Source organism: Rhincodon typus, chromosome 10, assembly GCF_021869965.1.
Source record: "Rhincodon typus isolate 14 chromosome 10, sRhiTyp1.1, whole genome shotgun sequence".
Classification (NCBI taxonomy): domain Eukaryota; kingdom Metazoa; phylum Chordata; class Chondrichthyes; order Orectolobiformes; family Rhincodontidae; genus Rhincodon; species Rhincodon typus.
This window is the reverse complement of record NC_063341.1, coordinates 66,903,942-66,915,902: the sequence shown is the minus strand read 5'-3', so window position 1 is coordinate 66,915,902 and position 11,961 is coordinate 66,903,942. Positions and strand designations below refer to the sequence as shown.

General features: G+C 37.8%; 1 protein-coding gene across 4 annotated transcripts in view; it reads right to left on the bottom strand.

Moving 5' to 3' along the window:
* Nucleotides 1-4,663: 4,663 nt before the first annotated feature.
* Nucleotides 4,664-11,961, bottom strand: part of LOC109913432 (zinc finger protein 644) — a 148,677-nt gene continuing 141,379 nt past the window's right edge. For all 4 annotated transcript variants that reach the window (XM_048601932.1, XM_048601931.1, XM_048601933.1 and 1 more), the window contains 2 exons: nucleotides 7,215-7,317; nucleotides 4,664-6,886 (listed from right to left, as the gene is read on the bottom strand). In XM_048601932.1, coding sequence (XP_048457889.1) covers nucleotides 6,694-6,886; nucleotides 7,215-7,317 — 296 coding nt within the window. In that variant the 3' untranslated portion in view covers nucleotides 4,664-6,693. The remainder of the gene's footprint in view (nucleotides 6,887-7,214; nucleotides 7,318-11,961) is intronic.

Genomic DNA, 11,961 nt, shown 5'->3' with positions numbered 1-11,961 from the left:
ACTGCCTCCAGCGTGACTGTTATTTCTACAAATTCCTATCTACCTTCCAGCTCCTGAGTTACAGCTATTACTGGAATGTTGTTTAAGTCCTCTACAGTGGAGCCAGAACAAAAATATTTGTTCATTTCATCTACTTCCTTATTATCTACTACTTTCCCATTCTCACTTTCTAGAAGATGTGGAGGTGCTGGTGTTGGACTGGGGTGGATAAGGTCAGAAATCACACGACACCAAGTTATAGTCCAACTGGTTTATTTGAAAACACAAGCTTTCAGAGGCTCCAAAAGCTTGTGTTTTCAAATAAACCTGTTGAACTATAACCTGGGGTCGTGTGATTTCTGACCTTGACCACTTTCTAGAAGACCAACTCCCACTTTACTTACTCATTTCCTTTATAAGTACATGTAGAAACTCCTATTATCCATTTTTACATTTCTAGCTAGCCTTCTCTCATAGTTTAATTTCTTTCTCCTGTTTAACCTTTTAATCATTCTCTGCATATTCCAGGCAAGGAAAAAAAGCTAAACAGTTACCTCCTTCACTGTTTCAGATGTACCTTTAGCATCCCCTGGTACAGGTTACCAACTCAGAGGTCATGGAGTATGCTAACTCCATCAGCATAAATGTCTTTGGCTTAGCAATGAATGTATGTTGGTTTGGCCAAGTTTGTAGGACTGATGATAGCCATATAGCCAAAAACATTCCGCGTTGTGAACTCATCACATGGTCACAACCTCCAAGGCATACATGGAAGGGAGCTACAAAAATGTTGGAATTGGTACTGACAACTGGGAAACAGTAGCACAGTCTGGAGGCAAGTCCTGGAGGTTAAGTGCCAGTGCAGACTGAGTTGGAAGGACTGTTATTCTGAACTTTCATTTTTCTATTTTATTCCTCTGATTTTGTACTTCTGTACCTAAGATGGCACAAAGGTCTGTGATGCTGGACTTTTATTTCATTATTTTTCTAATTTTTTCCTAAGAATTTGTATTTATGTACAAACGTATCTGTACAGATTAAGATGATACCCTAAGAGGCGACTTGTAAACTTTTCTCTGTACTAATGTGACTACATGTGACAATAAAGTTAATTCTAATTCTAAGATCATTTCAGAGGACAACGGAACAATGATCAGATAGGCCAGTGGGCCGAGGAACAGCAGATGGAGTCTAATTTAGATAAATGTGAGGTATTGCTTTTTGGTAAGGCAAACCAGGGCAGGACTTATGCAGTTAATGGTAGGTCCCTGGGAAGTGTTGCTTAACAAAGAGGCCTTGGGGTGCAGGTGCATAGTTCCTTGAAAGTGGAATTGCAGGTAGACAGGGTGGTGAAGGCGGCCTTTGGCACGCTTGCCATCAGAACATTGAGTACAGGAGTTGGGACGTCATGTAGCCGCTATACAGGACATTTGAGAGGCCACTTTTAGCGTACTGCATACAATTATAGTCATACTTCTATAGGAAGGATGTTGTTAAGTTTGAGATGGTGCAGAAAAGTTTTACAAGGATGTTGCAGGGACTGGTAGGTTTGAGTTAAAGGGAGAGGCTGAATAGGCTGGGGCTGTTTTCTATGGAGCATTGGAGGCTGAGGGGCGACTTTATAGAGATTTATAAAACCCTAAAGGGCATGGGCAGGGTGAATAACCAAAGTTTTTTTCCCAAGGGCGGGGGAGTCCAAAACTAAAGGGCATAGGTTTAAGGCGAGAAGGGATTTAAGATTTAAGATTTAAAAAAGGACCTGAGTGTTAACTTTTTCCACACAGAGGGTGCTGCATGTATGGAACAAATTGCCAGAGGAAATGGAAGAGGGGTGTACAACTACAACATTTAAAAGGCATCTGGATGGGTATATGAATAGGAAGGGTTCAGAGGGATATGGGCCAAATACTGGCAAATAGGACTGGGTCAGATTGGGACATCTGGTCAGCGCAGATGAGTTAGACTGAAGGGTCCGTTTCCATGCTATATAACTCTATGACTATCACTGATTCTCACTGTCTACAATGCTCTAGAGTGGAATGGAGTATATATTTACTTAGACAGGTGCAGACACTTGAAATGTACGTAATGGTATTTTGAAGGACTCAAATATTGAAATAACATCAGTGTAATGACCATCGCCCCATGACATTCAATGGCACTACCACTGAAGAATCCCACATTAACATCCAGGGGTGGGGAGTACTACTGATCAGAAATTTAACTCGTTCAGCTGTATAAATACTGTGGCTACAAGAGAAGATCAAAGGTTGCAAACTCTGCAGTGAGTAAGCTCACCACTTGACTCCCAAACCCTGTTTATGATCTCCTGACACCAACCATGAATGTGATAGAAATTCGCCAGTTGCCAGATGTGTGCATTTCCAGCAACACTCAAGTAGCTCTACAACACTCAAGAATAAGCAGCGTACTTAATCGACATGCCATCCACCACTTCAAATATTCATTCCCTCTATCAATGGTGCACAAAGGCACCCTATACAAAACGCAATGCCATAAACCACTGTAAATTCTTTGAAAGAACTTTTCAAACCAGAATCTCCAACATGCTGAACAAAGAGGGCAACCATTAAATGGGAAAACCACCATCTGCAAGATTTTTTTTTTTGCAGTGACACACCATTTTGACTTGTAAATGTGTCACCATTTCTACACTCCATGGAGTCAAAATTCATAACAGACCGTGCACATAACACCACAAGTAGCTGAAGGAAGGAGGTCACCACAACCTTCAAGGGCAGGGATGATAATTAACTGTCAACTCATATCAAATTAAAAACAAAATCATAAAGTTTTTATCCAAAAACAGCTGCATCATAGTAATTCTTTTAAAAAACAGTTTTGCAATTTAGATTTTGTACCACTAAAACACTGGACACCAATTCCTTTTACTTGTGTTTTATGAATATTGGTGAGATAGAAAACTAAACTTTGAGTTTTGCTGTACCTCCATGAACTGAAAAGTGGAACTGGCAAGATCGCTCTGCGACAAAATAAAAGCCCACTTATATTAAATAGGATCATATCCAAGATATCAAGCAAGGTTTCAGAACATCTTTTATATAGCTTGCAAGAAATAATACTGTTATCACAATGTAGTTTTAAACTCCCTTAATTTTGTTTAGGTAAATCATGTAATGCATAGTCAAGAATAGTTAAAACAGGAATTATGAATGTGAGTTTAAGATACATTCTTGAAATGCATTACAAGATTAGAAACCTCTGTCTCAAACATTTCTTCAATTGAGAATCTTCGAATAAGATTCCTGTTGTAGGTAAACAATTTATAGGTAACTAGATTGCTGAAACCCAGTTGATGTATATGTGTGGGGGCCAATCTTCTTCTGAAGTTAAGAGTTTTCCCAAGCAGCCACACTAGGGAAATTCCAGCTATGTTCATGCAACTACTTTTACAGAAAGCAAAAAAAAAAGCAAATAGTTTGCATTACATAGATAAAATGTACAGAAATACAATGGTAAGGATAACCACACTTATTCTGACACTTTAAACGTGTGGGGAAAATACTCTTATTGGGGATGAGGTGACATAAACTTACAGGAACATAGGAATTACTGGATGGCTATCTTCTAACAACCTGGAAGTCACATGATGTAATAATATGGAGGTGTTGACAAACCAATGCCTCTAATTTGCATCTGTTAGTCTACAAAGACTCAAAAACAACAGGAGAATTCACTGGTGTAAAGCTTTAGGAATCACAGGTACATTTTCATCCATTTCCACTCCAGCTCCACTTACCATGTCATGACTTAAATTACTCATATACCGTACTGCAAAATGTTATTCTCTGAAAAAAATCTACTGTATCAATACTAACAGCTTTCATTGTCTCCCAAAGTAGCCTATTCCATAAATTGGCCACTGATTTACTGAAATATTGTTTCTGCACATTTATTTTGAATTTATCCTCCTTCAAAGCACAGGCCACATCCTCTGTTCTACTGTCCTGAAAAATGGAAAATAGCTGGTCATCATTTATATTATCACAGCAATTACATTGCATCTCATTGCTATTTTAATAAAAACAAGAGAAAATATTATAAAAGGAAAGAGATGAAATTTACTGACAGTACTGGGACACTGGAGTATATTAAGATACATTACTCCTAAGTGAACGATCTTAGGCTAAAGTCGTTACGCAGAAAAGGGATTTTCAATACAGCACCTCCTAGTGGCAGACAAAGCGACAAATATAGCTACCTGGAAGCAAGCCTTTTACTTATGTGAAGTGTGCCCATGGCTTGAAGGGCAGGAGAGAAGCAGGATACCTCAAATGGAAGGCAAATTATTCTCATATACAGTAAAACAAATCAAGCATTTGAAAAAAAAAACTTAATGAATTGGTTGGCATTACATCTGAAGCACTGTGGAGAGCTGTAGGAGACCTCATGTCGTTGAACATCAACAGCAATTAGCTTACAAAGAGGTCAATAAGAATCAGCTGGATTGCAAAATTAAGAAATAAATCAAATGAATCAACACAAAAAAAGGGCATTTATACTTGCTCATTATTTGGGCTTGCAAATTGAGGTCCTTCATTGTTAATAGACACCATTATAATATTTATATATTCAAATGAGAATCAGTTTATTGCACAAAGTAACTGCTAGTCAATAAGGACACAAGAACTTTAACCATAAGTAACGTATGACTGTACATTTTATTTCTGCCACTAGATAAGTAGACTTGTAGTAATAGCACATTTTCACAGAGTGTTTACACAGTTTACTTACAAATATGAACGTGCACAATCACGTCTGAGCACTTGATATGTACCAGTGTACTTGTTTCATATACAGTAATTGTATCATCAATTCTGTTAAAATGCTTAAAGGATACAACAGTTAAATTTTGGGAAACTTGTAACTGTATGGAGACCTTGGAGCAGTAAAGAACATGCTTTTCTTTACAATTAAGATTGTACAAAACAAAAATTTACATTATCCAATTCATGAAAAATAGGGAGCTCAGAAACAAAAGATAAGCAGGAAGAATTACTTTGAGCAAATTAAGAGCTACACTGAATTAGTACCTGTAAACCTATTTCTGCAAATAACTAAATTGGTTAAATACTATTTCAGCCTATTTTAGAAAATACAAATATAAAATCCGATAATATCCATCTTAATAGCAATGCACCCCAGTATTTCTGTACATGCTATACTAATAAAAGACAAGTACATACATTTTGTTGAGATGTCCTCAGTGAATACTGACCTTTGCTGGGAACAAAATTTATATTTAAAGGTCTGTTTCTAAAAACATGATAAATCTAAAACATTCGAATGCCAAATGTACAGCAATACAGTAATCACTAGACTTGGAGAACTATCTACACACTACTATATTCAAAAATGGTGTGGGGTACTAGAAAACTTGCTACCAACTTGTTAAATGTATTGTTATAGGGCTATAATTCCTAGTAATTGCTTAATAGCAAGTAGCCATATACAGATTTCAATTTCATCAAAACAGATGAAAACAGTATCAGAAATAAATTGAGAACAAAATATGTAAATAATATTGCTACTTAAAAAGCACGCTTAGAACATTTCAGGCCAGTAAAAAACTATTTATTGTCAAAAAAATGTTGAACCGTGCACTAAATATATTTTAGACTAGTTTCTCATGGGAAGAAACTCCATATGCATCATGCTTTACAATATCATCAGTGTTAATTTTTCCATAATTTTCAAGTGGTCTGGGAGTTAAAGTGGTTGGACGCTCAATGTACAATGATGCTAAAAATCTGAATTCATGAGTAGCCTATTGGTAATATACTTGCTTCAAACAGGCACATTTTCATTCTTCCTATCATTAACAGACGTTATTCTAAAATGAACCATGTCCTACATCCTCAGGTGAATTGGTCTTCCTGCAGCCAATCACAGGGCAGCACTCATTGCAGCTAGGCCACTCTGCCCTCCTGGCTAAAAAAGGGATTAATATCTGCAAACAGTTTGCAATGGTAGAAAAATTAGGATAGCAATGGAATAAAATACTTTTAACAACTAAATTAACGTTTTCTTCATTCCCAAAGGTACAATAATATGTAGAAAACTGTAATTCAATTAAGTGAATATCTTGTGCAAATTTATAGTGGGGACTACTAAGATTTTTTTCAAAATTATGCAGCCAAATCATTTCTTGTGCAACCAAAGATAACTATCCACAGTGGATGTACACAATGCTAAACAAGAATGTTGCTTCCTTACAAAATTGGAAGTTAGAATAGTGTTTGTAAATGTGTCAATGAAATTGTATGCTTCATTTCCTGCTGCCATAAGGTTCCTCAGGCAAAAGGACTATTTTTCTGAAGCGATTAGGGAAATATCTGACTTGCTATATATGCAAATTCTTAGCAAATGTAAAATATGTTCTCTTCATTGTATCTACAACTTTGACTAAATTGTGACAAATTTAAACAGAATTTCTAAAGCTGATTGACTGCTGGTGATCTATTTATTGATTTACAATTCCAAATAGATGCATAATTATTTGAGTTTTTTCAGGAAATCAAGCCATTTAAAATAATTCCAAAGTTATAAAATAGCTCACATTGTTGCATTGATCTATCATAATGGGAGGGCAGAATGTACTTTTACTAGGCGCTTATGGCAAAACACTACATTAAATTTACAGATTAATTCATCACAATTCAGAAAAAAAAATTAGGAAGCTGCCTGTGCCATTAGCAGAGAAAATGATGATTCAGTTACTGGGAAATTTTCTTTTGATGGCAATGAGATTTCCACCATTCCAGCACCAGTACGAGGAAGATTTGCATTAACAACATGCCTCTGCAAGTGCTTGATCCAATCTTCTTGGACAGAAAGTGGACCTCGGAAGACCAGATCACAGAACCTGCAGCGAAGTAACAAAATCATAATTCTGATTAATACAATTACGCATTTTATGCCCACATAGTATGATTTTAAAATTCATGATAGCAAAATATAGTTTTGGAAGATTATGTTAGAGAAACTGCAAATGCTTACTGAACTGCAAAGCAAGTGATGGAAAGTAACCATACATTTGGTGTTTAATTTCTCCCACTCCCACTTCTTAAGAATACTTGACTATGAAATGAAAAATACTTAATCTATTACAAAGTAGTCTCACTGCAGAATGCAACGTAACAAATCAAGTCTGCAAGTTGATCCTGAAACAGCATTGTAGGCAATCTATTCACCTGCATTTGAGTACATAAGCATCATCAAGTGAAGGAACAAATAGGGAAGACTTCTTCTTGGTCCCTGACCGCGACCGTGACCTCTTCTGCTTGCAGTCAAAAGCTGGAAAAAGTTAAGATATAGGAATGTATTTATCTTCCATGCAAACAATAAACAATTTAAATTAAATGCACTTTATGTAGCAAGTTTCACAAAAATGAATAAATTAATAACATGGTGTCACTAACAAATTTTGAAAATAAATTTCCTCAGTTACCAGGTTTGCACAATTGTCAATATTTATGGGAGATAAAAACACCAGAGGAATCTAGCTAGTCATTAAGAGTTACAAGAATTTCTAGGAAAACAGTTTTTTGAAGTACAGTCAGCATCTTGGTTATGCACAATTTTTAATTTAATGTCTTGACACCACGGTTTCTTTAGCAGTCAGAATACACTATGAATAATAAATATCTACATTTATGGAAAGGCTAAAATGAATCTCTCACCTATACTGACCTAAATAATGGCTTTACAATTTCCTGATATTAAAACAGTGAATGTCATTTCTTATTTCTGCCCATCTTACCCTTGGAAAAGGTTTATTTGGCAGATGAGAATAGAATTTGGCTCCACTGTGATGATCCATATGAAAGAATAGCCTACTACTGCCTCATTATATTCTTGCATGAAAAAGAGTACCATATGGGTGAGCTGCTAGAGGATTGTTATAAAACCACAGAACTATGTACCAGCATGAGTCATATATCCATTAGGTGGTGAGAGAAGATGAAATAAATTGGGGAAAGATAAACACACATCATCTACTGGAAAAACTTATGATAATCATGCTAATACTATTGTAAATTTTGCCTATTTAGATTGGAAAGGTTGTTTGCTAAAGGAAAGGAAAATAAAAATCAAATTTTAATGCTTACAGAAAAGCTCAATTAAAATTACAAATTATAAATGACAGTATTTTGCAGAATAATAAATGCCATTTTAACTGCACAGCTACTGCCACATACTGGAATAATTTCACTGCAATGTATAGAATAAGCTTCAGTATTCAATAATTTTTGAAGGTGAAATATATTACAACAGCAGTTTTTAGTTTAACCAATACAGCTAATATACAGATGGTGCTGTCTATATTACATCATCTAGATCATGAAACTTGCAAGTATGTTGAACAGTAGGAGGATAATTATAGACTTCAATAGGACATAGACAAGTTGGTGGGATGGGTGGACACATGGCAGAAGAATTTTAATACAGAGAAGTGTGAAGTGATGCATTTTGGTAGGATGAATAAGTAGAAGTAATATAAACAAAGGAAATGATTCTAAAGGAGGTATGGGGAACAGGGGGTATAAATATACAAATCACTGAAAGTGGCAAGATGGGTTGAGAAGCAGTTAAGGCATATGAGATCCCAACCATTTGTAAATAGAGGCATGGAGGACAAAAGCAAGGAAGTTATGGTGAACCCGAATAGACAACAGGTTTGGCATCTCTTAGAGGATCATGTCTACTCCGGAAAAATGTTTTAGTGAAGAATTAGGAACTTCAGTTATATGGATAGATTGGTAAACCTGGGAATGCTCATCTTAATAAAGATGAAGAAGGGATTTGATAAAACTGTTCAAAAAGATGAGGTGACAAGGTAGATCAGGATAAACTATTCCAAATGGTGGAAAGATCTTAAGACGACTGACCAAACAAGCAGAGGCAACAGAAGGAAACGCTACTTTAAAAAGAAGTGAACAGTTAGGATCTGGAATGCTCTGCCCGAGTGCATGGTGCTGGCAGGTTCAATCATAGCTTTCTAACATATGTAGGATCATGGGGAAAAGGCAGAGTAGTGGGGCTAGCAGAATTACCTTGAAGAATCACCGTGAATATGACAGGCCAATTGTCCTCCTATGATTCCATAAGTTTCTAATATAATTTAAGCTTGGATTTCTGAAGAAGGGTCTAGGCCCGAAACGTCAGCCTTCCTGCCTCTCTGATGCTGCTTGGCCTGCTGTGTTCATCCAGCTCTACACCTTGTTATCTCTTAATTTAGCTTGTAGTTTTGTTTTGGGTTTGAACAGAGGTCCTTAAAAGCTCTAAACCCAAAGCACTAAGATGCCTGGCATATCATTGTTTGCTTTGAGCATAATCACCAAAATTTCAGAAGATTTCACATTCTAGAAAGTTGCAATTATTCACCTAAACTGGTCCAGCAGAAGTGAAAGCTTTTGAGTTGGAACCAATGTTAACTGTGATGCCACAATTTCCAAGCCTGGTGTTTTACATGCATTTCGTTGGTGATTGAGCTATAAATTGGGAACAGAATCTGTACTGGGCTAAGGATTTGAGCCTTTTAGCCCTTCTGGAACATAACTATTTGTATATTTGTGTTAGAAGGTGATGTACTGAATTAAGATCAGGGAACTAAGGCTGGGTTGCATTAATTTACATTTACCTAATAATTCTGATTATCTACCTCAAGAAAGCGTGGTTCTCTTGAATGTTCCAGTTAAACAGAAAATCCAGGCATAAATAGCCTATAACTCCCACAGTCTTTATCCTTTCTTGAAGGGGAGTCACATTTGCTATTTTCCAGTCAGACAGGACCTTTCCAAAATTTAGGGAATTTTGGAAAATTACAACACTTTTTTGTCATCCGAGGGATGAAGTCCATCAGGTCCATCAAGGGGACTTATCATAGAGGCATCCAGCACGGAAACGGCCCTTTGGCTCGACTTGTCTATGCCAACCAGATTTCCAAAACTGAACTAGCCTCATTTGCCCTCTAAACCTTTCCTATCCATGTACCTGTCCTACCCTGGAAAAAGACCTTAGATATTCACCTTATCTATGCCCCTCATGATTTTATAAACATCTATAAAAGTCACCCCTCAGTCTCCGAACCTCCAGGGAAAAAGTCCCAGTCTATCCAGCCTCTCGTTATATCAAATTTTACAGTCTGGTAACATCCTTATAAATCTTTATTTGCATTCTTTCCAGTTTAATAATATTCTTCCCACAACGGGACGACCAGAACTGTACAGAGTACTCCAAGTGGCCTTGTAGTTCTAACAATTTTCTCAGTATACAGTTCCTGATGATTGTAATTGTTTTTAAGTACCTTATTTCCTTTCACCATTTATTTCTAGGATGTTACTTGTGTCCTCTGCAGTAAAGACAGATGCAAACTATTTTTTTCAATTTTTAAAATTTAGTCACTCATGGGAGTTGGGCATCGCTGGCTGGCCGGCATTTTAATGGCTCCCCCTAGCTGCCCTTGAGAAGGTGGTGCTGAGCTGCCTTCTTGAACCACTCCAGTTCACATGCTGCAGGTTGACCCATAATGCCCTTAGAGAGGGGAATTCCACAATTCTGACTCAGTGACAGTGAGGGAATTGCAATATATTTCCAATTCAGGATGGTGAGTGGCTTGGAAGGGAACTTGCAGGTGGTGATGTTCTCAGGTATCTGCTGCCCTTGTCCTTCTAGATGGAAGTAGTCATTGGTTTGGAAGGTGCTGTCTGAGGATCTTTGATGAATTTCTACAGTGCATCTTGTACACAGTACACACTGCTGCTACTTAGCATCGGGAATGGAGGGAATAGATGCTTGTGGATGTACTGCCAATCAAAGCAGGCGGCTTTGTCTTGTACGGTATCAAGCTTCTTGAGGTGTGTTGGGGCTGCACTCATGCAAGCAAGGAGGGAGTATTCAATCACATTCCTGACCTGTGCCTTGTAAATGGTGGACAAGCTTTAAGGAGTCAGGAGGGGAGCTACTCGCTGCAGTATTCCTAGCCTCTGACTCTTATAGCCACTGTGTCTACATGACAAGTCCAGTTGAGTTTCTTGTCAAAGGTAACTGCAAGGAAGTTGATAGTGTGGGATTCAGTGATGGCAACATCACTGAATGTCAAGAGACAGTGATTACACTGTCTCTTATTAGAGATGGTCATTACTTTGCATTTGTGTGGTGCAAATGTCACTTGCCACTGGTCAGCTCAAGCCTGCATTTTATCCAGATCTTGTTGCATTTGAACATGAACATGGACTGCTTCAGTACGTGAGGAGTCATGAATGGTGCTGAACATTGTTTGCTGATAATTGCACATCCCCACTTCCGACCTTATGATGGAGGGAAAGTCATTGATGAAGCAGCTGAAGATGATTGAACCTAGGATACTACCGCGATTAACTCCTACAGAGACGTCCTGAAGCTGAGATGACTGACCTTTAACTACCGCAACTATCTTCTTATGCGCCAGGTATGACCCCAACCATTGGAGAGTTTGCTCCTAATACCCAGCGATTCCAGTTTTGTCAGGCCTCCTTGATGCCACACTCGGTCAAATGCAGCCTTGATGTCAAGGGCTGTCACTCCCACCTCCCCTTTGCAATTCAGCTCTTTTGTCCATGTTTGAACCAAGGCTGTAATGAGGTCAGGAGCTGAGTGGTTCTGGCAGAACCCAAACTGAGCATCACTAAGCAGGTTATTGCTGAACAAGTGCTGCTTGATAGCACTGTTGATTACACCCCCATCACTTTACTAATGATTGAGAGTAGACTGATGGGATAGCAATTGGTTGGGTTGGATTTGTCTTGCTTTGTGTGTACAAGACATAACCTGAGCAATTTTCCACACTGAGATAACAAGGTGTAGAGCTGGATGAACACAGCAGGCCAAGCAGCATCAGAGGAGCAGGAAGGCTGACGTTTCGGGCCTAGACCCTCCTTCAGAAATTTTCTGAAGGAG